This window comes from Delphinapterus leucas, chromosome 7 (genome assembly GCF_059928025.1).
Source record: "Delphinapterus leucas isolate spDelLeu-1000000601 "Yukka" chromosome 7, BTC_Dleu_Yukka2, whole genome shotgun sequence".
Lineage (NCBI taxonomy): Eukaryota > Metazoa > Chordata > Mammalia > Artiodactyla > Monodontidae > Delphinapterus > Delphinapterus leucas.
In genome coordinates, this window is record NC_143135.1 from 97,143,941 (window position 1) to 97,170,610 (window position 26,670).

General features: G+C 51.3%; 1 protein-coding gene across 1 annotated transcript in view; it reads left to right on the forward strand.

The window, feature by feature from the left end:
- Window positions 1–26,670, forward strand: part of GRIK4 (glutamate ionotropic receptor kainate type subunit 4) — a 327,108-nt gene that overhangs the window by 194,282 nt on the left and 106,156 nt on the right. The window contains exons 7-8 of the mRNA XM_089915709.1: window positions 17,127–17,288; window positions 25,944–26,096. Coding sequence (XP_089771835.1) covers window positions 17,127–17,288; window positions 25,944–26,096 — 315 coding nt within the window. The remainder of the gene's footprint in view (window positions 1–17,126; window positions 17,289–25,943; window positions 26,097–26,670) is intronic.

Here is a 26,670-nt window from a genome sequence, read left to right on the forward strand (position 1 = left end):
TCCTCTGAGAGGCCAGGAATGGGGAAAAACATAAAGGATCAGACACAGGAGGGCTTTGGGGGCCAGGCCTGGAAGTGGCACACAGTATTTCCCCTCACAATCCCACTGGCGAGAATTTAGCCACATACTCACACCTACCGAAAGTGAGATGGGGGAACGTCACGTACCATGTGTCCAGGGAGAAGAGGAAATGAGTGTGCTGATCCGCTACCCGTATCTGCCACATTATTAAATGATTAGTGATCACATACGTCTCTTTTGCGTATGCTGGAAAAGCAATTAGCATCCCAAGCCCTGGCATGTCTGTTTAGAGGCTAACTGACTGTATCCATGGAGATCAGCACTTCATTATAAAGGCGTCAGCTCCCTTATAACTAAAAGGGTCTGCACCTCGAATGGTCTTGCCCAGGTGGGCCGCTGGCCTGACGGTCCTGTCTGGCACTTCCAGGTGGGGACTGCACTGGACAGGTATAGATTCTCTGTGCTCATTCCGCTCTTTAGTCTGGAAGGAGTCTCTGTCCTCCAGTCAGCCTCCGGGTTTGGCTGCAGGAACCATTGTTCCGCAAGACTGATGGTAGTTTGGATAAAGGACGTGAAGAATTAAGGGCCTTTGGGCAAAGCCCAGTCGGCTGCTGAGAGAGCAGAGATGTCATCTGAAGAGAAGAGGTGAAGGAGGAAGCGCAATTTGAGCTAATAAATCTGGGAGAATTATCCAGCTACTAATGAACCCAGGGAGATTTGTAGTCACTGCCTAATAAAGAAAAGAAAATCACCCTAATCTATTGTCAGCGAGCACAGATGAGCCCTGTGCCAAAGGAGGGAGCTGCTGCCTTGGCAGGGAGAAGTGTGGAGATTCAGGGTCAGGGCCAGAATCATGAAATGTCAAGGAAAGGTAGTAAGTGGGCACCGGAAGCAGGGAGCTGTATGGTCAGTGGGCCACCTGGGCTGCCACCGACATTGCAGGCAGCATGGCTCGCTGGATGTGGTGACCACCGTTTCATTTTCCTGCCACAGGTAAGGCTAGAGCGCCATGCTCTTGATGCCACCACCAGCACGCTGGAGGGTAGTGCTGTTTGTATAGAGGCACCGGCATCTCAGAGTTTTTTCCTTTGGGGAATCTAGAGAGAAGGGGCCAAGTGCTGGCTGGGTGTCAGAAGGCACGGGGCAGGGTGACACCAGCACCTGTAGGGTTACACCTGCATGGGACAAGGTTACACCAGCACCTGTAGGGTTACACCTGCATGGAGAAGGGTTACATCAGCAGGAGGCCTCATCATGCAGAGGATGGGCAGTGAAGCAGCTGTGGCTTCTAGTTATGGCCCTTCTACTAAATAGCTGGGTGACATAGTAACAGTGATAGTTGATATTTATTGACTACCTTCTACATGCAAGTCTCTGTAATAAGTGCTTCTCAGTTATTTTCTCGTTTAAACCTCACACAACAACTCGAGCAGAGCACTATTTTATCCCCATTTTAGAGATGAGAAAGCTGAGGCTCATAAAGTTTTGATACTCTGTACAAGGTAGTAGAGCCAGATCACAAACCCAGGCAGTTAGCTCTTAGCCACCTCACTCTACTGCGTTTATCTAGGCATGCCATTTCTCCTTGCTGGGCTTCAGCTTCTTCATCTGAAAATTATGATGTTGTATTAGGTGGTCTCTGAGGGTCTTTCCAGCCCTGGACTTATTTCATCCTACACATGGTTGAGGGCATCACAATTCATAGCACCCTGCGGTTGGGAATGTTTCCTGGAGAGAGGGGAGGATGATCCATTGGATCGAGGGCCCATGGGGCCCTGGAAGCAGTAGAAACTAACAGCTCCGTGGATTCCCAAGGAGTAGCCAGGTCCTGCTGAATCTTGTGGAAATAACCCCTCCATGCCCTAGTCTCTATCTTGTTTGGGCAGAATGGATATATGCAGCCGATTTTTCTCCTCTGGGTCCATGTTATTGTCAAGCAGACTGAGCCTGTGTTTATTTTTCTAGAGGTTGATCAGAGAGATTAGCCATAAGTAACTGAAGTTGCTAAAATTATTACAGAAAGTGGAGCCGGGGCAGACAGGGAGGGAAGAAACAAATGATTCCAGAGAACGTGAATGCTCACCGTCCTGCTCTCCTGATCCCCTGACGGACCAACCCTATTCATCTTTTAGGTCTTCCTTAAATGTCGCTTCCTAAAGAACTTTCCCCTGACACCCGCTGTGTTGAGTCTGCTGTTACAAGCTCTCACAGCGCCTTGTCTTCCGTATTTTGTAGCATCCATCTCATGGGAATTCCTCCTTCTATATCTGACCTCTCCACCAGACTTTGAACTTCGTAAAGGCAAGACCATCACTTGTCCATCACTGTACCCCAGTCACCTACTGGCACACAGTAGGTGCTCAATCGATATTTATTGAGTCAATGAATGGAGAAGTTCATGACATGATAGAGTTCTTGGACTAGGAGGGGTGGCCGGGTGAGATGGCTCATCTCCTTCATCCAGTAGGAATTAGCTCATCCCAACTAAGCCCATGAGCGTAAAGTTCCACAGCTTAGGCAGGAGGAGCTGGGCCCGGCCCCCCCTTTCCTGAGGATGCCTTGGCATTTTCATAGCCCACGTGGTAACTACTCGGTCTGGAATGCCCTTCCTCCATTCTGGGCTGGACAGATTTGAAGTTAAGTATGTGCAAGACCGGGAAGGGTGGTTTCATTCAGGATCTAAGATACAGGGTTTCAGGGGGTTCTGATGAGTGAGTGAGGTGTCAAAACCTGAGGCCCAGGGTTGGCACCAAGACTGATCATACTTTCTTTACTGGCCACACCATGCCTGGGTCAGCCTGGGTCAAGTGGCCTCTTCAAGCCAGCACCTGGCACCAGACTCATGGAGCCAGAACCCAAGGGTCTTTGAAACAAAACCTCTACTTCAGGTTTTCAAGGTCATTATGAAATTATCTAGTCCTCTCCGCTGTCCCCATGACTTGGCACATGAGGTTTGGTGAGCCTCATGGCTGTGTTGACACAGAGGATGGAAACATGGCTTAAAGGAGGCAGCCGGGAACCCAGATCAGAGAGGACTTGAGTTTGAATCTGGGCCCTGCCATACATGAGATGCACACATGGTACGTTAACCTACTGGAGTCTCAGTTTTCCCTTTTGTAAAATGGGGATGGTAATTCCTATAACATCATTTTGTGAGGAACATGGAAGGTTTCTAACCCTCAGTGGGCTGCTGGTAAACATTACTCCCTTTTCTCCCCTCTTTCCCACTTCCCTGTTGAGTATGTTCATGCTTAGACCTTGGTGTCCTGGTTTACTGCCTCTAGCTTTCCAAAACGCCAAAGTTGTTATCAGAAACATTTCATAATTGGTCTCTCGCCTAATTGTAGTTAGAACTACAGTTCCCACAGTACGTGAGCGTCTTTCATATCTTGCGGTCTTTTACTGAAAGCATACCCCCCCACACACACAGACACACACACACATACCCCTACACACACGCACACACACAGCTAGCCAACAGCTACAATCCATCAGTCGGACAACTTTGCAGTGCCAGAGCAATTGGTTCTAAAGTGTAGTTTATTGTAAAATTATTAAGACCATCTACATATTTCACCTTTATTGTGCCTTTTAAGAGAACCACTCTGCATAATACAGTACACTTTGGTGAATGAATATGTTTTTAGTGCAACTAAGAAAAGAGTAATGGAGTGAAAGCTCCCCATGTGTCTGTCTGAGCTTCCCAGGTACCCCTGCTACCAAATGCAAACCCGGAGAGGTGGCATATCTGGCAGTGACGGATGTCTCCTGGGTGTACATGGGTACAACAGCATCTTAAGGAGAAGCTATCACTCCAGAATTGTGCTCTCTGGCTGCCAACCCTCTTGTGTCTGTTGTCTGAACTAGGCTATTGGTAGAGGGGGATGTATTCAGGGGAAATGGCAGGGAGAATTGGAAAAAGATTCAGGAAGCATTGACTGAAACTTATTTTCTGAATTTGCATTTGGGGAAACTGGCTGACAGTTGGGAGTCCCTTGGCCCAAGTTATGGGATTAAAAATGATTAGCGGGCTTCCCTGGTGGCGCAGTGGTTGAGAGTCCGCCTGCCGACGCAGGGGACGCGGGTTTGTGCCCCGGTCCGGGAAGATCCCACATGCCGCGGAGCGGCTGGGCCCGTGAACCATGGCCGCTGAGCCTGCACGTCCGGAGCCTGTGCTCCGCAACAGGAGAGGCCACGGCAGTGAGAGGCCCACGTACCGCAAAAAAAAAAATTAGCTAGTCATGACTAAGCGACTTACCTATGGAAAATGCTTAAAGTCAACTCCACTTATTCAGCAAACGTTTATCACGTGTCTACTGTGTGCTGGGAATGCAAGCAGCAGTAGGATGTGGCTTGAAGAGCTCTATAAAGGCAAGGTGTGGAAGCCCAGAGGAGGGAGCATTTAGTGCTTTTTTGGGAACTGGGAGAGAGGTTTGCAGATATGGCTTCCTTTGAATGGTTTATTGAGGGAAGGTTAGAAAGGATCGTGGGAGGGTGACTTGTGGACAGAGGTAAGCATTGTAGGCCTGAGAAAGAAAGAGCACGGTGCCTGCCATGGCTGGAGCAGGGGCGTGAAATGGAGAGAGGGAAGCCAGGGCCGGCAGAGGAAGGGTCCCGTCAGATGACATTCCGTCCGCTCTGCAAAATTGCTGGACTTTTCAGCATTAGAAGCTGGCATTGGCAGGTGCAAGGGCTATTCTTGGCTGTCCCACTAACTGACCACATGTGACCTTGGACAAGACCTTTCTCCCTTGGGGATAAACTAAAGGATCTCCAAAGACCTTTCAACTCTTAAATTCTGTCAACTTTATGGATTGGATGAATCTGTAGTAAATGACTGGATGGATTCTCCTGGCACATGAAGCAGGTGGCTTTCCTCTTCATGGGTTCTAGTGTCCCTGTCTAGTTGGCTTGTCCCTCCAGTGCCCTCTGCTGTCCTAGTCCTCTCCACCCCACCCTGGTGGGCAGCACCCCTGGCTCATGAGTGTCTGGTCCTCTCACACCCTCTTGCCCAGAAGGAGCTGTCCTGTGTCCCGCATCCAGGCCACCTCCTCGGATGGACAACGGGCCTCCTCAAACTGAAAATCCAGTTCGTGCCAATATATGAATGGCTGATGACATCATTGAATTTGGAGGGATCTTTGAGAGCATCTAACTGAATCTCGTCATTTTACAGTTGAGGGAAAACAACTGAAGCGGCAAAGTGACTTAGCTCTCACAGTGGTCAGGAGTGGCGGGGAGAGGTCTCCTCTCCAAATTTCATGCATTCACTGGTCAACATCAATTGAGCACTTACTGGGCTGCATGTCAGGGGCAACAATGAAAAAGTCCGTTCTCTGAGGAGGTCAGACTAGGAGGGCAGACAAACCCAAACAGGTGATTGTAAATCAGTGGGTTAAAATGATGAAGGTATGCACAGAGTATTACCTGTGAGCCTGGCCAGCTCAAATAAAGCTTGCTGGACGAGGCCACACCCAGTGGCCTTAAAGAATTAATAGTTAGCTAGGTTGGGTGGGGGGAAGGGGGATATTCTAAACACACAGCTTAATGCTTAGACATTTACTTTTTAACCAAAGCCTTTACCAAGGAAGTGGATCCTATGGGAGACTGTAGATTTAGTGAAGAAGGTATTTTGAGGCGGGGAGAAACCTTCAGAGCCTTCACATCACTCCACACAGGCAGCCAATTGCCAACTTCCCTGTCCTGCGTAAGGCAGGTGAAGAAGGAAGATGGGAGTCACAAGTGAACCTAAGTTGACACCTTTCTTGTGGTGGTAGCTGGTCGTAAATGCCAGAGTCACTCCAGGCTCACTTGGATAGCTGTCAACCATTCTCCCCTTCAAGGTGATGGGCACCACTGGCCTAAAGAGAGCATCCCAGCCAGGGCTTGGATTGGGGAACAGGAGCCCGGCACCTGGGCCTCACAGTGAGACCTGGCTATTTAAGGTGAGGCAGGAGTTTCCAAATACACTTGATTCCTAACGGCATGCGGCAAGGGGTATGAGGGCAGAATGAATATTGCCAGGAAAATCAGTAGAAACTGAAGGAGTGTTCAATAGGGGGTGTGGAAACCCTGGTGGAGGTGAAGAAACCCTGGCATTGGAGGAACCAATTATCTGTCAGCCCCTTTACTCACATTTGACAAACTGTGTGACAGTGAAGACAGGTCCCACGGGACTCCCAGAACCACGTTTGGAGATATTTGCGTATCATCCATTTAACAGAATTGAAGCTCATTCCTTGCATCTGCCCCGACACACACACACACACGCTCCCTCTCTCTCTCTCTCTCTCTCTCTCTCTCTCTCTCTCCTCGCTCTCCCACATCCATGCCTGTGTGTGTGTTGCTGACGGGCTGCACCAGACTGCACCTGTGAGATAAATCAAATTGAAATAAGAACTAGACTCTGGGGACTACGCTGACTCAGTATTTCTAGAAACATAATGGAAACGTCCCCCTCTGACTGCTCGCGCCTTCTGCCTAATAGAGCTTTGGGAGAGGGGAGACCTGCCTTGACCTCTGTCATGGATAGTCCCATTAATTCAGTGAGAGATGCCCCAGCCTTGCCTCTGTCCAGTGATCCAGTAATTCCCAATAATCCACAATCAAGAGTCTGATCATAAAAATCTACCCATTTCCACAACCTGGTATTGTAATCATCCCCCCCGCCCGAGTTCCAGCGATGTGCCAGACACCATACTAGGAAATTTATGTTCAAGATATTAAATCCTCAAAATATCACTACAAGGCTCCAGTTCCACCAAGCAGGGAACTAAGGCCCAGAGAAATCTGAAAGCTTCATCCGAGGTCATTCAATCAACAAGTGGTCCAGCGGAGAATTTGCCCTTCACCTCCCTACCCACATCTTGTCCTTAACAAACCGATCTTTATTGCTTTCCTGTGCTGTTTGAGTTATCTATTACTGTGAAACTGACTACTACAAAGCTGGCAGCTTAAACCTCACCAGCGACTGGCTCACAGCTCCGTAGGTCAGATGTCTGCACCGTACGGCTGGGCTCTCTGCTCAGGCTGAAATGTAGGTGTCAGCCGGCCACGTTCTCATCAGGAACTCAGGGACCTCATCCGGGCTCATTCCTGTTGTTGGCAGAATTCATATCCTTGTGGTTGGTTGCAGGACTGGAATCTCTGTTTTCTTCCGAGCTCTTGCCTAGGGACCACTCTCAGCGTCCAGAGGTCACTCTCCGGTCCTTGCCCATGACCCCTCCATCCCCTCCATCTCATCCCTTTCTTGGCCATGACGCCCTCTGTGATGTCTCCATTTCATCAACAGAGAATCTCCCTCTAGTCCAGGCCTTCTCATACTTTGAATCTCTTTGACTTCCTCTTCCGCAAGCAGCCAGAGAAAACTGTATTTAAAGGGCTAGTGTGCCTGGATAATCTCCCTCTTTTAAAGTCAGCTGTGCCATACAGCATAACCTAATCACAGAAGTCAAATTCATCACAGTCACATTCCTAGGGATTGTGTGTGGGGGGTGGGGGGCATGGAATCCTGGCAGGAGTCATCTTAGAATCCTGCCTACTCCATGCACTGATCATGTGAATTAGTTTATTTCATTTTCTCCCTCCCCCTCCCCCCAGTCACCTGGTGAATGGAGAGACAAGGAGAGATGTAGCCAGGGAAACAGGAGGAATGCCCTGGAGTCTCTTAGGGCAGGAAATGGTACATCCCCTGACAGTATAGATGGTAGACCCAGGTTCCCTCTGCTGGCCCACTGCGGGGCTCTGGCGGGGCATGCCCCTCGACGCCTTTGGTGCTCTGCAAAGGGGAAACTGAGCCCCCTTGGGATGCTGCAGCTACCTCAGGGGATCCTGGCACTGAGGAATTTGGGCCCTGCTGAGAAGAGTGTTTGGGATGTAATGAATGTTTGGAAAGCATAAAGAAACAGAGCAGAAAAGACATTATGGCAAATCGTATTATTATTATTATTACATTATAAGTGTGATTGTATTACAAGCACCATTAGGAATAGCAAATGCTGTTGTTATTATTAAGCAATCCAGCTCCTCTCTCCCCAGCATCAGGCTTCCCTCAGTGTCAAAGGCACCAACCGCTCAATTAATCACCATCTGAGGCTCCTCCAGCCCTGTGTTTGTGGTGCTGACAGCTCCCGTTCATAGCCCAGTGGTAAGCATGACACCTGCCCATCCAGCTGAAGCCTCCAGCCATCACCCACATGGTGGACGCCTCTCCTGTGAGTTTCAAAGCTGGATTTTTATCTTGGCCCAGAGTTAAGATCTTTCTAAAACCACTTTTTTTTTTTTTTTTTTTTTTTTGCGGTATGCGGGCCTCTCACTGTTGTGGCCTCTCCCGTTGCGGAGCACAGGCTCTGGACGCACAGGCTCAGCGGCCATGGCTCACGGGCCCAGCCGCTCCGCGGCATGTGGGATCTTCCCGGACTGGGGCACGAATCCGTGTCCCCTGCATCGGCAGGCGGACTCTCAACCACTGCGCCACCAGGGAAACCCTAAAACTACTTTTAATGATACCTCTCTTTTGCTTAAAACCCTTCAATAGCTCCCCATCACCCCCAGGATAAAGTCCAAAGCAGCCCCTTTTGAACAGACCTCTGGGCTCTACCTGCACCCTTCCCCGTAGCCCAGCACCCCAACCAGACGGGGTGGCTTGCAGGGCCCCGCATGGAGCCACTGCCTTGCTCACTCCTCGGGGCTCCGTGCATCCTGGCCTTTCTCTGTCTTAGAAGCTGCTCCACCTCCTAACCTGCTGACTCCCGCTCACCTTTCAGGCCTCAGCTTGCAGTTAGCTCGCAGCTTGGGAAAATAGGCATTCTGAGAGAAGGGCCACCCCATTCTGTGCCCCTGGCACTTGTGCTCACCACTGTTTCGGACTTGCCTTCCCTTGCCACTAAGGAGATGTACCTTGACAGAGAGCCCAGAGGGTTTTTTTTGTTTGTTTTTGTTTTTTTGTAGAATGAGGCAAAAATGGCCAAGATCTGAAAAATCTCCTGTTACGTAATTTCCCTCCTGCTGTGGGAACCCGTCTGAGTGCCCGGTGGTTCAGGTCCCGGTCCTGCCTTAGTCACATACTTCCTGAGTGATCTCGAGCATGTCATAGGCAGTGAGATGCCCAGCCCCTGTAGGAGCCCCTCACTGGTCCTGCTGCAGAATGGGGAGGAGGCCGAGGCTGCTGACTGACAGTGTCACTCGTCTTCCTCAACAACTCCTAGCACCCCTGCTGAGATGGGGAGGGGTGCCTTGCGTCTCTACATGCCTGAGGCTAATGAGTTGGGACCTGGAAAGAGAGAGGTTTAGTACCTGACATGTAGACAGAAGGCCTGATCAGTGGATCCTGTGCAGGGGGCAGGGGGCCTCAGAGGCGAGGAATCAATGCCTGACAGAGGAAGCAGGCCTTCGGAAAAGCAGTGGCGCCCCCAGCCCAAGGGGAGAGCACAAAGCCTCCGCCATTGCTCATGTCAGTTTGATCTACTGAGGTTTCGGCTTTATAGTTAGTAACCACTTACTTAGTCCCAGAGGCGCAAAAGTCTTCTAAAGACAAAATGAAGACAGAACTGCTGGGGTAGAGGTGGCAGAGTCTCTCCCCCCTGGCCTCTGTCTTCCTTCTTCCTGGTAAAGGTGGTCCCACCCTGATGGGCGTTTGCTGGTGAACATGAATTCATTTAATGAATGCACGAGCACTTGCTAAGCACAGACGCAGAGTAAAGTACAGACAACAGAGTGTTGAACAAGAGAATACGCTCTGCTTTTGAAGTCCTGTTTGTGGACTCATGTTGGGAAAGAAAAGCAGAGGAGGGACAGGGTTCCTGGGAGGGAGGGCTGTACATGCTCAGATCATGGAGATAAATGAATAGGAGACACGCAGGGAGAAGAAGCCAGGAGAGCTGGGAGCCGGAAGTTTTAGGGCCAGATCTCCCATTAATTGGAATTCACTGACAGGTATGAATTAGCCTCCCAGCTGCTCCTTTCTTCAAAAACCTATTACACAAAAAGCAATCACCTAGTCTGCTGAGAGCACAGGCTTTGATGCAGATAAATAGACAGGTCCCTGGAGGGAGGGAGAGGATGTGAGCGTACCCAGGAGATTCTGGACTCCTGGTGGCTTTGGGGCTTTCCTGAGAAAGGCTATGAGGCCACTTATAAGACAAGGGTCTGGGTCCTGGCCTCCACCCTACCTTGGGTCCCAAGGGAAAATGAATGGCTATAGCCATATGAAAGAGCCTTGAAAGTAGAGAGGACCAGGCTGCCCATGCGGTAAGATGAGGAAGAGCCTGACAGGTGTTCCCTTCCTCAATTCATTCAGTCACCAGCCCTGACTTCTTTCCATAAGCTCTGCACCAGGGTAGCTGCTGGTAATGTAAGTACAGTTGCCTTCAATAGCACCCAGTCCTTGGGAAGTTGCTTTGAACAAACTCACGCGATAAAAATCTTTAAGTGATGATAGGTATACCTGTGAGGACAGCAGCCAGTTCTTGGATGATGGAGGAGGTCAAGGTGAAGAATGAGCGGAGGGGTAGACAGGAATCATAGCGTGAAAAGACAGATATGTCCAGGAGTTTGGTTTTGTCCTGTGTGCAGTCAGCAGCATTGGGAGGTGGAGAGGGATGCATGATCAAATGGATAGTTGAGAAAGAGCTATCCAGCTATAGCATGAAGGAGGAACCTGGAGAAAGGCAAGACTGGAGGAGGGGAAGCCAAAATTCGTTTGTAGTCCAAGAATAAACTGGTGAAGATATGAATTGAGGTAGAGGCGACAGGGATGGAGAGCGGGGGACAAATTCAAGAGATGTTAAGGAGGTGAAATGTTTCCAGTGACAATGACTGACTGCATGCGTGCATACATGGATGAGATGAGGTGTGTGAGGATGGGAGAAGTGGAGGGTGAATTCCAGATCCTAGCCTGAATGATGGGTGAATAGTGGTCACATTCACAGGTAGGCAACCAAGGGAGGGGATTAGATTCGGGTGGAACAATAAGAAGTTCAAGTTTTGGAGTGATGTAGTCTTGTCTTCCATCATTCCAGCTTCTTAATAATGGCTTAAGAAATTGGAATCTTTTGGTGTTCTCAGTGCTCCCGGGGTGAGAAAGTTAAAAGTTATCAATCGTGGGCTTCCCCGGTGGCGCAGTGGTTGAGAGTCCGCCCGCCGATGCAGGGAACGCGGGTTCGTGCCCCGGTCCGGGAAGACCCCACATGCCACGGAGTGGCTGGACCCGTGAGCCATGGCCGCTGAGCCTGCGCGTCCGGAGCCTGTGCTCCGCAGCGGGAGAGGCCACAACAGTGAGAGGCCCGCGTACGGAAAAAAAAAAAAAAAGTCACTGCTCTTAAAGTCGAGTTGTGTATATTCTGAAATGAATTTAACTCTATTTTACCAGCTCTTTTACGGCACAGTCAGCACGAACCCACAGTGTCCTCTGCCCCTTGGTGCCCCACTCACGGTGGTGAGTAAGTGATCCAAGCACATAGAGCACTGGGTCTGGGTCTGTTTACAGCTGTGTGGCCATGGGAAAGCCACTTCACTCCTCCGGGTCTCTGCTCCTTCAGCTATAAATTGGCGCTAATAACTCCCATGCCATAGGGCTGCTGTAAGGGTGGATTGAGATCATGCATGTGAAGTGCTTAGTTCTGCCAGGCACACAGTTGGTGGTCAATAAATGGTCTCAGTTATTATTATTATAATTATTGCTTTGTTGGAGTTATGTATAGTTGGAAGATCTGGAGCTTCAACTCAAGGCTTCTGCCTCAACACAAATAGCCACACCAAGCAATTTAGCACCTCATGGTGACTTGCTTAGCAAAACTTTTCTCATTTGACAAGTAGCTAAGGATAGCTTCTTGCAGAGCGAGGGGGGAGAGGAGAAGGCAAGAGAAGCCCCCAGGCCAGATAGTTCCCTTTGTCAGGACCCAGCTAGAGTGTGGAGACCAGGAGAAGGAAGGAGAAGAGGCAGCACGGAGGATGGACTGCACTATGTGTGAATTAGCCCTGCAAGGTGGTTGTTCTTATCTGCATTTTACAGGTGAGCAGATCAAAATTCAGAGAGGTTACCGGCGTGCCCAAGATCACCCAACCAATATGTGACGAGACAGGATTTGAACCCAGGACTGTCTTATTTCGAAATCTCTTTCTACCATATCCTGCTGTCTCCTGATGAGATCGCTATATGGCACAACTCCAGGGGGCGCCATTCACATTACCATCGATGTGAATGGCAGCTGGGAGTTGTGCCATGTAGTAGCCACGTCTCCCGAGATCAGAGGGGCAGTTCGCTTAATGGGCGACTGCAAGGGAGAAATGATGCAGGCCTGACCTGGTGGGATTGGAAAGGAAGGGACAGATTCAGGAGACATTTAGGAGACAGACTGGAAAGGATTGACCAGTTAAAGGAAGCGGGGCTTGAGGCTGCCTTTGAAGTGTCTAGCTTAAGTGTCCCAGGCGATAGTCATGCCCTAGGTGGGTTAGAAATAGGGAAAAGAAATAAGGGAGAAGGGGCTGCTGGGCGGAGAGAATACAATGCCTTTCCCCCACTTCCCCATTTCACCTGGACCCAGGCCTAGGCAGCAAAGGGTTAGGAGATGGACTTGACCCCAGGACATGGTCTGGACCTGTGCTTTGGTTTCCTGCTTTTCTCCTTAAAGTCAAGCACAGGAGCCGAGTCTGGATCAAAGTCGGCTGACCTTGCCCCCTCCCCCCTCACAGCCTGCCCTTGCTCCTGGCCTGGTGGATGAGCAGGCCGTAGGGCCGTGGAGTGGTCCCTGCAACGGACCGGTGAGTGGACGCCGGTGGGCAAACCAGGACATTGGAAATGTCACAGCCGCTGGAGAGTGAGGGTCACTCAGCTGAGACGCAGCACCCACGTGGCTCTCAAGCCTTTATGCGTGCCGTGTTCCTTCCAGGCCTGTTCTGAACACCCTTCATTCCAGATAACACTCCCCTGTATTCACTTGTGGCCGTGACGTGACCTTTAATTGCAGTTACTCAGTCCCTTGAAGATCACTGTATACAGAAGGACACACACACGCACAAACATGCTCACGTATGCTCACACATACACAAATGTGTGCACATTTAAAACTTTTTAAATGAGGAAGCCCAGTGATAAGAAAACAAGCTGTCAGGGATTTGCTTTTCAAAACATAATAATGTAACTTCCGGAAGGCAATCAAGGGGTGGTACCAGTTCTGCACATGTTCTTATACCTTCTATAGGGGTAAGACCATGAGCGGAGTCAGGCACAGGGAGGACCCCAGGGCATTGAAACGTCTTCCATCAACAGCCTTGACCGATATTTACCAAACAACTTCTAGGCATCGGGCACTATTCTGGGTGCAGTGTGGGGTTCGAAAATGGGGCAGACACATCCCTGCTCTCAGGAAAACACAGGCCTTGGGCGCAAGAAGACACAGGCATAAAATATGTTGGCACCACAAGCACCGTCACAAAGGCAAGCGCTCTTGGGGTAATTGAAGACTTGATTTTGGTCTCTGTGCCACCACTCGGCCTTACCAGGCGGCCATTGGCTCTGTTCTTCACCCTGGTTCCCCTGGTCTCTCGGTGATGATGGAATCCACTGCCATTGGGAGTGGGGACCTTGAGATTTTCCTTCCCGGGACATTTATAAGAAGAGAATCAAGGTCCCCGTGAGAACCTGATCCACCCCAGGGCTCCTAACACTTCGTCATTTCGGTTAAGGTCACAGCCAGCCGGGCAGCGTGGCTGGGGGAGCACAGGGCACCTGAGTGAGGCTTGGCTAGAGCTCATGGTGGACGACAGGAGCCAGAGGGCCTTTACTCCCCTCCCATCCTGAAACTGGTTAATTTTATGTAATATCCCTCTCAGCTTAGTGCCTCCACCACTTAGTTTGGGAGTTATGATACATGTTTCCCTGGATATACTTAGAGTAACATTTCCCACCGGACATTCTGTAGAAGGCTCCTGCGAGACATTCATGGATTTGGTGCGGAAAAGTGTTCCATGGTCAATATGTTTGGAAAGTTCTGGGTTGAGCAAAATTAAGCTGCTTTACTGTAGGCCTTCTTTAACCCTTTAATGTGCTAGCGTGCATTGTGAATCTTGAAAAGGTGACTAGAACACGCAGTGTTTGCTCACCTCATTTGAACGTGGGACCTTGTTTTCACGAAACGCCTGTTAACGCCTCCTGGAAAAGCTAGTGTCCTGAGGAACACACTCTGAGAAATAACTAGAGCTTAGATTTTCTTTGCGTACAGACTGGCGGTGGTCAGCTGGTTCCCATATTTGCTTAGATACCAGTCTTCAATAGCAGCAGGAGAGTGTAAGTTTAGACATAAGGAAGCATTTCCTAACTGTGGGGATGCTTAAAGAATAGAGCCTGGAGTGTCCTGGGAAATTATAGTAAGAGAACACGCCACCCCTTTCTTGTCCTTTTACAAGCTCTCCCATGGGTCATTATAAATGCAATGGATTATCAAGGAAGCTCCTGGATCTTTTTATCTTAAGGGGGCCTTTGAAAATAGGATATAATTAGGGGATGAGAAGGTAGGAATTAAAAGGCAGGAAGACAGGCTGGCTGACTTCTGGAGGGGCTGTCGCTAAGTGTCTGTAATTCATTCATTCATTCTTACTCTGCTGGTGATGTGCATTTCAAGGAAACACGTTCCGAACTCAGGTTTCCAAGGCAAGTGGAACTAAAGAAGCAGGGAGCCAGAAGCTGCCCGCGATCTCATGGTAGCATTTCGGTAACTGTCGCGTGTTGGACACTTCTTTTGGGCCAGATGTGATACGCCTTGTGCGTGCATCTTACTTGTTCCTTGAACAATCTCTGAAGTTGCTGTCTTTGCGCCCACTTTACTAAATGAGGATCTGAAGCCCAGATCCTGAAGGCCATACTTCCTGAAGGTCATACATTTCAGTATAGTGTGGGACCTGGACTGGAACACCAAAGCCCTTACCGCGTATCCCCTCTACTGCCACTGTGCGTCTGTAGACATCACAGTGTCGGGGATTCTTGAAATGGGCCTCCTTCCACCAGGCTGTGCGTGTGAGGATAGGGCGGGGCGTGATGAGCTGCCCACATTGACAAGGAAGCCGAGGGAGAGGGGACGTCTCCCTCCACATCAACCACAGCTGGGGAGGCCCCTCGGTTGCCTGACAGCAGCCTGGCTCTGCACCCTGCCACCTCCCCCTTGCCAGGTGCGTCTCTTCTCATTAGCCATCTGTCCCCTCGTGTCTGCTGATAGCCCGTGGCGCATGGGTAGCTGCCCTATTAGGGAGACAGGAGATGATATCAGCTTATGAATCAATACGTTCTCTGGCACGTCCGTGTTCCCCTGGCGGGAGTGTGGCAGGATCCAAAACACACTTAATCCTCACCCCACTCTATGCTGTCAGGGGTTGGTGGCTCCAAAGGGGTCTTTGTAACTTCAGTCTGCAAGCTGCAGCTAATAAGGTTGGACTCCGGGCAGAGCTCAGGCCTGCGGCCCAAGGGCTTGGCCGTGGCTGTGGACGTGAGGGAGGATGCCGGGGACGTGCCAGGGGCCTAGAGCAGCTGAGTCTTAAGACAAGGAGGCCTCCTGAAGGAAAGTCATGTTTCTGCTCAGCCACAAAGTAAGCCCAAGACCCCTGCCATCGGTCCTGTCAGGCTAGTGGCTGATGGCTTAGTCCTGGGGTCTAACGACCACGTGCCCACCGGGCGCAGAGCTGTGTGCGAGGCACGTGGAATGAATGTGTGATGAATGTGAATTCAACGCACAAGGATGGCCTGACCCTCATTTGAAGGCATTATTCCGGGAGCGGGAATTGGTGAGCCGAATTGCCTGGTTTCCCTATATAGGGCCAAGGTGGGTCTTGGGAGTCCAGGGCTCTGAGCTCAGCCCTGCCTGAGGAGGGGGATTCTTCTCCCTGTGACACTATCTGGCCTCAGTGAGACTCACGCCTGCAGGTTATAGCTGAGTGAACACGTGGCCCCGGTCAGGTGATCGGGTGAGGGCCACGCCTCCTGGGAGAATTCCTTTGAGCTTCTAAATGTCACTGCCCCACATGGGGCTTCTCTGACTGCCTCATCTCAAGTAGCAGCCCCACCCTAACCCCCCATAGATATCTGACAGTATATGTATTTATTTGTCTATTTACAATCTGTCTTTTCCCCGAAGCTGCAAGTTCCTGAACATCAGGAAATGTGTTTCTTGTTCACAACTTCTGTGTCTAGAACATCCTCTGTGCCCGTGTCTGGCACATAATAAGCACTTAAATGTGTGTTAAATGAGTAAACAATAGTAATAACAAATGAAGGCGCAGCCCCACCTGCAGACCTTCTTAGCAAACTTGACCTTGTCACTCCTCTGCTGACAGTGCCCTCAGGTCCCATCACTACGGGATAAAGTGCAAGCTCCCCAGCCTGGCAGCGGGGCCGCTGTTCTCCGGCCCCTGCTGACGTCTCCAGCCTCATCTCTCACTGTCTCCCCACCCACATGCTTCCTGGTGCTGACCCAGTGACTCCCAAACATTGGTGTGCGTATAACCTTGGGCCCTGCTGTAAAAGCAGACTCCTGGACCTCGGCTCCCGAGACGCAGATTCAGCTGGTGTTCGGTGGGGTGCAGGGATCATCACTTTTTTTACAGATACCTGGGGGAGTCTGATGGCAGGTATTCTGCGGACACACTTTGAGGAGCGATGCTTCTGTCAAAGTACACTGCAGGCGCCCACGCACTGTCTCACCTCCATGCCTTTGTATCCATGGTGACTTCTGTCTGGAATAGCCTTTGTCCATCCACATTTTCTACCCAGAAAACGCCTAGGCATCCTTCAAGACTCAGCTCATGGGTCACACCTCCTGCAGACCCAGTCCTGCCTCCACAATCTCATTTGTGTTTTTCTTTCTCTCTCCACCCAGAGCATCGTACACATGCCTCTCTTAGACATCTTTCTGTTTATTTCTCTCTTCTTCCTCCTGGCACCTCAACACTGTGAGCTACATGAAGAAGAACTCTCCGTTATCTCTGGACTCTGACACCTAGCAGAGCGCCTGGCAATGGTGTCCATGTGGCTAGAACGCACTGCCCAGCTGTGCTCCTGCAGAGCCCACCCCACTCTTCCCTTCCTAACCCTGCTCTGCTCTGACTGCTGCGTCTTTCAGGAGTTTTCGCTCCAGAGGATGGACAGCCTCGTGGATGATCGCGTCAACATCCTGGGATTTTCCATTTTCAACCAGTCCCATGCTTTCTTCCAAGAGTTTGCCCAGAGCCTCAACCAGTCCTGGCAGGAGAACTGTGACCATGTGCCCTTCACGGGGCCCGCAGTAAGTGCCCACCAAGCCCCTCCCTGGTGCCCCTTTGCCGCCACACACGCCCCCTCTGTGCGCCAGACCCCCCTGGACTCCAGCCTTCTCCAGGCCCAGCTCAAAAAGAGGTTGTAGAAATGCTGGGAAGTGGTCACAAGGGACACGTTTGGGGAGGTGGGGAGCCGTGAGCAGCAAGCGTAGAGGAGTCAGCAGGGAGAGAGGCCACGACTGGTCACTTAGTGATGTCTGTGGCCAGACTCCTGATGATGCTGTTGCTAAGACCCGCCTGAGTTCAGTATCCAAGACTCTTACCATTGGAAAGGGCTTTAGCTGATCTGTTCCCTCATTTCTCAGACAGACTGAAGCCCAGGCTGGGAATGGGGGTGAGGGACGAGGATGCAGGGCTCTTGTTCAAGGACAAACACCAAGCCTCTTGCAGGTGACACTAGATTCTGATACTCCTGGTCCAGTGCCTTTCATCTCCCTGGACCACTGCCCCCAGTAGAGCTTGTCCAGAGAGACTTCCTTTGTGCTTTCACCCGGGTGTTTCCCCCCTGCGCTTCCTTCCCCTCCATTTGTGATGGAGACAGAGGTTTCCCTGGCTGTTCTCCACTGGGTCTGATGTCCTTACTCTCTGGGGCAGCTCAGGAAGGTCTGCTTGTGTCCATTTGCTAAATGACAGGTTCTCAGGAGATGAGATGGCGTGGCTTTCTAGATCTGTCCTAGCCAGATTACATTGAAGCCTCCCAAAGCCCCATAAGGCAGCTCACGTGATGCTCACATAACTTTCCAAAGGGTCAGAGCTCATGCAAAGCTCGGGGAGCTTTCATCAGGGAAGCGCATGGGAGAAGGAGGCGTGAGAACTTGAGTCGCAAGGCTCTTAAGGTTCCAGAGCACATCCCAACAGGGTGTTTTAGAGCTGAAAGAGGGAAGATTCCATAGGAAGGACTTGGCAGGGGCGAAACATCTGAAAGACGGGAGTCCTCACCCCCAGGGGCTTAAGGGATAGTGAGTATTTCCTCAAGCACAGGGTAGGGGTAGGGCCAGGCTCACCCCTCCTGGCAGGAGTGCAGCCCTGTGCTCCTGGTCCGTCCGTGGGTCTTGCAGTCATGACTCGGTATTGTAATGAGGTGCTGACACACTTCAAAGGCTCACAGCACAGTATCAGGAGAGAAAACAAAACCTGCCACCTCCTCTCCAACCCGAACCGTTCCACATTTGGCTTTGGCCAAGTGAAATTAAGGGTCCCGGTGCCACACTGCTGATGTCCCCCTGAGAGTTTCAGCCCTTCCATTCGTGCTCACATTGACCATGAACAGGCAGGTGGGAAGCCCTCGGTACCTGCCTCATAAGGACCCAACACCAAGGCCAGGCAGTGCCACTCACAGGGCTGTAGGGCCAGCTCTGGCTGTGCTCACATGTGCTGAAAAGAGCACTAGCCTTAGAGGCACAGGACCTGGATTCAAACACTGGCTTTGCTATTTTCTTGCTGTGTGATCTTAGGTAGCTATGTAACCCTTCTGGGCCTCAGATTCTTTTTTCTCTAATTTTGGGCAATTATGCTTGACCATGTTAGAGGATTGTTGTGAAGGTAAAATGGGATATGCTTCCATCCTCAATTCACAGTTATTCATTGAATGAGTTTATTTAACATCCCATCTGCCAGACACTGGGAGAAGCATTAGTAAATGCATCAGGTAGCTTCTGCAGCAGAAATGCTGTGTAACAACCTACCCTCAAATCTCACCAGCTTACAGCGATGAACGTTTATGTAGCTCGTGCATCTGAGGGTCATAGGGATCAGCTAGTCTGCGCTGGCTCAGCAGGCAGCTCTGCTGATCTGGCTGAGCTCAATGCCTGGGGTTCAGCTGATCCAGGCTGGGATGGCTCTGCTCCACGTGCCTCTCATCCTTCTCCCGACCCAGCAGGCTAGCCTGGTATGTGCTCGTGGGGGTGGCAGGAGGGCAGCAAAGCAAGTGGAAATGCACAAGACCTCATAGTCCTAGGCTCCCAGGACAGGCACGCTGTGACTTCCACCTCATTTCGTTGGCCAAAGAATGCCACGTTCACAAACTCAGAGTCAGGGAGTGAAGAAACGGACAGAATGCTGAACCACTGATGCTTGAAATTATCCCACCCTGACGTCTTCCTCCTCATGGCACCCTAGCAACAGACAAGAGCAGTTGTGCATCCCTTTGTGACAAATGAAGAAAGTGAGGTGAAATGAGGAGACCCGGAGCCTGCCGAGGGCCTCCAGAGGATGGTGCTACAGGGAAGCCTGGACTAGAGCTTACAGAACCTTCCAGCCATGGTCTCTGTGGTCACTGAAGGGAAGGTGATACAGCAACTCCTCACCTGGAAGCAACAAATCTTTCTCGAGGCTTCTCGCTTCAGCATCTACCTTTGGCAAAGCTGTGCCTCTTCCCGTAAATTCCCAGCACAAACAGCCCAGCTCTTTCATCTGCTGGGGAGCCGGGAGGTGAGAAAGAATCAATTCCAGAAAAGCGCAGCCCGGTTTGTCGCCCCATCCAGCTTTCTAAAGAGGCTGCAACCGCTCCTGTCTCGGAGGGACTGCTCTCCTCCCCCTCCCTTTCCTCCAAGGTCCTCTCCCCTCTCCCCTCCTCTCTCCATCGGTTCCATTCTCTTTTCCTTCTCATCTCCTCCCCTCACTCTTCCCTTTCCACTTTCCTCTGTCACCATAACCTCCTTCCTTCCTTTCTCTTTCTGTTCCTCTTTCTCTCCCACATGCCACGTTTTCTTTGCATTTTCTTCTGTCTCATTTCTTTTCCTCCCAACTGGAGTGTGTCTCCCTGTCTTCCTCATCTTCCCAGTCGGCCCATGATATTCCAGTTGCAGCTCGCTGGAACGGGGGCCCACTTCCAAGGGCACAGAGAGGGAGTGGCTGAACCGAAGGGTGACCACCAAAGGAAAAAGCTCAGTGCTGCGCCCACCAGGCTGTGTCCGCCAGGTGGCTGCCAGCGAGCGACAGACATGCTTCTTGCCAGAGGTGATGACAATGACAGAAGACAGTGTCGTGAAGGGAGACACATCCCCTCTAATTTCACGTGCCAATCCCATTCATCACACGGCAAAGAACAGAAATCGTGGAAAATCATTAAAATTACAGATGGCTAGATTAAGTAATTAGAATTTAGGCTAAAACAGCTGTTTGTAATTAAGTGTTTATTTCATTGAATAAAACCCAGATTGTAAGAACTACTCCATGAGATTTTAACAGTTCCTGTCCTGGTGTTATGTTGGGGGTCAGAGTTTAAGCGACAGAAGTTCTGAGACAAACGGACATCCAAGAGGACTCTGGGAATCCAGTGATCTGGGGGGTGTCAGGGAAGATGAGGGTTACAGGTGTGAGTTTAGAAGACATTCTTATTTTTATTTGGATGGGTGGGGGAGAAACTCAGCCGCTATTCCCTGAGTCAGGTTGATTCATCTTAATTTATACAGAGTCTTTCATTCCCCTGAACAATTTACAAACAGCTCAAAAGAAGATAACAATGAAGAAACAAATGAAAATATAAAAACAAGAGAATCGAGGGTGTTTGCCAAGCAACATTTTGGAGCCAAGGAAGGAGAGGATTTTAAATGAGGGTTGAGTCATTTGGGGGATTTAATATTCAGAAGAGACAGGACAGGAGAAGCAGAGACAAGACCCAGAGGCACACACATGCGGATGGGAAACAGAAACCACAGAAAGACAGTGAGGGCTCGTGAAAGGGAAGCGGATGGACGACGGGAAGGGGCAGGGATGGTGGGCACTACAGGCCCAGCCCTGGAGACATGGATGGAGCACCATTTGGGTACCAGAACTCTTCCCCAAATGCTTTCCAGAGCTAAATTAGTAAATAATAGTAGAGGAAGAAAGCAATTCGGAGAGCAAAAAGGTGCTTTGGGATGGAGCCCCTCAGTGAGATGGAAAAGTTTATGAGCAGAGATTAGATTACAGGCTCTCACACCATCGGAGGTGACATTGGCAACGGTGGACGGGGTGGGGGGAATAAGCTGGAGGAGTGTGGATGGGAGACAAGGTTTCAGAGAAGCAGCTGGAGGATCCCAGTGAGAGACCTGGGCTGATTGCCAGGAGCCTGTGAGAGAGGAGCCGGCTGGTGATCTACGGAGGACCCTTAGGAGGCTGAACTGAGAAAAAAAGAAGATGTTCGGGACTTAGGAGGTTTCAGGAGCTCAAATCAGCCCAAGTTGAACTGCAGAAAGGACCCATGAAGCCCAGAGCACACTGGGGACACGTCAGCTGTGTCACCTCTCTGAAGGCAGGATACAGTTGGAGGGGAGACAGGGACCTTGATGATGTTCCTTCCATCCTCTTCCTCCTTCCCACCCCCAGCATCCTTTGCTGGAGCTGTAATTACTAGAAGCACTCGAAGAATCTTGAAGGCCCCAGAGTTCAAGATGCCAAAGAACACTGCAAACAGACACACGCCAATTTCCCAGCGTCTGGATCATTTGCTAATAAGGGAGCATCAGCGAAGAAAACCACGTCCCAGACGGAGTGGGAATAGCGGCAACCATGTGGCAGGAGGAGCTTGGGGCCTGGTGGGAGGATGTGAGAAATGGCATGGTGAGCTGTGTCTGCAAGTCTCCGGGGACCAGCACGCAGCCTCGTGAGAAGAAGAAGGGGGTTAGAGAGCGGATAAGGCCAGGCCTCTCTGGGGGCCTGCCCTGAGACAAAGGGGGTCCCCAAGGCCTTGGTACCAGTTAGGATGCTCTGAGATTCAAGTAACAGAAATCCGGAATGAAACGGACTCTTACCAAAAAGGAAGTGTGTTATCATGTGTCACAGTAAGTCCAGAGGTAGGGCAGATCCTGGAGCGATGTCGTTGGAAACCCAGGTTCCTTGCATCTCTGCTCTGCGCCCTTGGTGTCAACTTCATCCTCAGGATGGAGCCAGGATGGCTGCGGCAGGTCCAGGTGTCATATCCAGACCCAGCAATGTCCAGAGGAGGAGGAAGGACAGCCTCTCCTAGAGACAGGAAACTCGTCTGAGAAGCCCCTCGCTGGAGCCCCGCACTCCAGGACTCAGTTCATGTTTCATTGGTCAGAATTGGACCACCTGCCCAGTCCCGAATCCCATATTGGCAGGGGAGATGGGATGACTCTTGGAGCGCTCAGGCTCACCTGGGAGCTGGGACTGGGACCCCAGAAGCACATGGCTGATTGGGGGAGGGGAGGACACCTGCAGGAAACGGGGGTTCTGTTAGGAGGAAGGGGAGAGTGGGTGCTGGGGGGCAGCTGGTGGTAACCTTCCACTGCCCCCTCTGTCCTGCCCTTATAGTCCTGTTCTAGTAGAGGCCCCAAGTGGCTCTTAACTGAAGGGCTAACTTGAGGACAAACAACCAGTCAGACCACGAGGCAAACTGGGTGATAACTAAACCCAGGGTAGCAGAGAAGCCTGCCTAGCACCCTTCCCTGTGCCCAGCTCTGGCTCAAGAGTCTCAGGCTCGCATCTGCTGTTGAGAAGGTAACTGCATCCAGGAAGATTGCCCCATGCTGTCCTGGGAGGCGAGGCACGGATAATTCTGATAGAGCAATGACATCCCCTGGCTTCTCCAGAGGAGCCTTGCCAGGAAGGGAGGGGGAAAGAGTGCTGCAGAGAGGGGTGGAAACCATCCTGGACAAAGGGGTGCTGGGCTTCCAGTCTAGTCCTGTCCTGGCTGAAGACCTATCTTCATTTGTAAAATGAGAGGGTTGGACTAGTTGATTTCTAAGATCCCTTCCAGCTCTGACACGAGTGATTTTGAGAATCTCAGGATGGAGAGATTAACTGGGAGGCAAGGGAGACAGAAATTAGCTTAAGGCATCATTTAAATAGCCAAACGGAAGGATGGAGAAGCAGTGTCAATAGGGGTAGCTACCTCTCCCTCAGGTAGATGTGTGTCCGAGCTGGAATGGGAGAGTCTGTAGCATTCATAATTTCCATATGTCCTTTGGCAAGGAAATGTGAGAGGTCCATTCATAAAGGAGCCACTTGTGCTCAGGGGGAAATGAATTGTGTGCAAAGACAAGACAGCTGTAGGCTTGCTGAGAAGCATCCAGCGCCACGCAGGTGAGCCTCGAATCAAGTGAAGGAGGAGCTCAGCTGCTAGGGGAAGGGCAGTGGGATGGAGAAGAGGATGCGGTAGGTGATGGATGAACTTGGAGGAACGTGGCTGGTTTTCACGGCTCAGCGGGACCACAGAGGTTTCCACTGACCCTGATCGTGCGATTTAGGTGCCCTTACCTGCTTGGTCTCCAGGTCACAGGTGGCCACAGGTGGCCACAGGTGGCTTCAGGACCGGGCCAGAAAGGAGGGGTGATTGATAGAGCTGGGAGGGCAGAAGACCCAGCGAAGGCAGAGGGGACACAATGGCTCACGCCTGGTGGGATGTCTCAGCGGAGAACAGGAGGTGCTGAGGTCTGCAGTACCCACCGGATCGTAGGGGCTGAATAGATGCGTGAAGAAAGGACAGAGGCGGGCGGAAGGAAGAAAAGAAGGAGCAAGAGACGGAGTGAGGGTGAGAGGGAGGAAGGAAGAACACACTGGCCAGGCAATTTTGCGTGCAAGTGAACTGGAATTGGGGCAGAGAACTTTATTTTGCTCTTTTTCCCTCTAACTGCCTTCTAGAAAGATTATCCAAAGTCAGCCCACCCAGTTCTCATGACAGACCTTTTTGCCCAACATGGAGCAAAACTGTGGGGAAATACATCCCTCTTCCCAGCCCATTTTCTGCCCCGTCGCTCCCTGTTCTTGCTACTCCCCAGGGTCCTAGCTCAGCCAGGACGGGCTTCCTGAGCCCCTGCTGATGCCCGTGGGCACGTGGAGTGCATCACCCCGCCCTCGGGTATGGTGACCCCTGAGACTGGCAGTTTAGAGGGCACTTTCACTGACCCGTGAGGCAGGGATGCTACCTCTTGTGTGCAGGAAACTTGCTGCCCCCGAGGTTCCGTCACTCAGCACGTAAGAGAGGCCTGGGCGCTGGACTCGGGTTTCGGTGTTCTGAGTTTTGAGCCCTTTCTCCTGCACATCCCTGACTCAGGCTGCTTATACTGTGTCTGGAGAGCTTGAAAAAGATCTAAGAGGTCACAAGCTGGTCCCTCTCCCTCAAGCCTTGGAGGGACCGGTGTCCCAGGGCCCAGCCAGCTAGGAGGGAGGTTGTAAGATGCCACATGGAGAGTGTTCTTGACGGGTTAGGCTCTGAAGGGATGGTGCTGATTGCCCACGGTGGGATGTCAGAGTTCAGTGAGGAATTTGCTTTGCACTGGGACCGAGGGTTGAATTCCAGAGCCCAACATCACACCTCCCACGAGGAGGCCTTTGCATGCCTTCCTGGTCCTCCCCTCAGGGCCCCGTACAGTGTAGACCCCGTAGTCATTCACACTGGGTAGGTTCTCTTGTCATTAACATAGCAGAGTGTGGCCCCCTCCTCAGATGGCACATTCCCCAAGGACAGGCATCTTCTGTCCTTCTGCTCCTACCACCTCCTCCCAAACACCCCAACCTTCGCCTCCCCAAAGCTTGCAAACATCCGGTTAACCGGGTGTATGTTCAGGCTGAGCCTTGTGGGCAGATATCACTCAACATTTAATTCAGTTCAAGAAATACGTCTTGGGGGCTTCCTGTACGCAGGGTCCTGGCTCTAGACGAGATGCAGGCGATAGAGATTGAGGTCCTGTGTGTTCCTGCCCTAAGCACTGGCCGTTTCACAGGGAGGTGAAAATATGGACAAACAGCTGCACTAGCCCTTCCCCTGCCTTTAAGGCCCTCACAGCACTCTCCCCACCTCACTTCTGGTTTATTGCTTTCTGCCCTCCTCCCCCCATGTGTGCTCCACCCTCCCCCACACTTTGTCTTTGGCCCCGCAGTTCCCCCTCTGGAATACCTTTCTCCTCTTCCCAGCTTCTCCCCACCCCCAGATCCAATGTCTTTCCTACCAAATCCTTCAGTGCTCAGTTCCAATGCTGAATCCTCCAAGAAACATTTTCTTGATCACCCAACCAGTTAAGGTATCTTCTCTTTGGACCCCCCCAAAAGACCTTTTGGCCCGTGTCACTCAGTTTCATGTTACCTTTATTTGTGTCCTATCTCCCCATCTCCCCTCCCCAATTCTATCTAATCTATCACAGGAATAAGGTCTTGCTTACTGCTGGGCTTTGAACTCACCATATACTTCATATATGCTCATCATATTGAATAGTACAAAGTAGACTGTAATAGTAGGTACATTTAGGAAGAAACAATATCAAGGGGGTCTTCCAGGAGGAAGTGACCTTCAACTGAGCCTTGCAGAATGGGCAAATCTGAGGGTAGAGTTCCTTCCACCTCCTGAGATAAGCACCCTGCCCCTTCCTTGGGGCTTCTCAGATCAGTGGAAGATGTTACTTCCCTGGAGGAAAGAGAGAATAGGATACCCTTGAAATCATTTGGGGCCCAAAGAGGTGGCTTGATGGTCCAATTTCAGAGAAGGCTTGGCCACCATTGTCGCCTTGGGCCAGCACTGGACTCTTAGGGGAAGTGGACCCCAGAGGCAGGAGGTGGGCCCAGGGCATCAGGGACACGCCTTTACTTCTTGGTTTTGCTTTTCTTTCTTCCTCCTCTTCTCTTTTCTTCCTCCTTTCCCTTTCCTTCCTTTACACCTGTCACTTCGTCTCTCTGCCCCCTCCCAGCTGTCCTCCGCCCTGCTGTTTGACGCCGTCTACGCTGTGGTGATGGCGGTGCAGGAGCTGAACCGCAGCCAGGAGATCGGCGTGAAGCCCCTGTCCTGTGGCTCAGCCCAGATCTGGCAGCACGGCACCAGCCTCATGAATTACCTGCGCATGGTGAGGGGTGTTGGGGGCCCTGTGGGCCATGCCCAGCCTGCGGGGGGTGGGAGGGACCACTGTTCAAGGCCCCTCACCTCCAGACCTCCCCAGTACATCACAGCCCCGGGTAAAACAGCGATCTGTGGTGACCCCATTGAAGGGATCATCCGTCACAGTTGTTCCCTAATCCCTAAAAGCCGCCGAGAACCCATGGCAAGTTTGTTTACAGGGCAATGGGCTTTGAGCCTTAGACTGTCAGGGGGTCTCTGGATTCCAGGCTTGGAACTTGACCCCTTGGCTCAGAGGTCGTCCCTGCAAAGCTCTGCACAAGTGAGGACAGATGGATGATGCTGTCATAGACTGTGGCCCCTCAGGGAGTTGCAGGCTCAACACTTCTGGCCTGATGCTGGGTTCCGCCAGGGTTCTCCCAGCCAAGCCACCTCTGGTGGGATGGACGTGATTCTAGCCCACGAAGAAGCCATCTCCTGTCAGAGGAGCCTGGGGGAGAGCGGCTAGGATTTTGCAGTTAGAGTCAGGTTATCCCGCAGCTTGGAGGTGGGTGAGTAGCTGCCCAAGGAGGATAAATGCTATT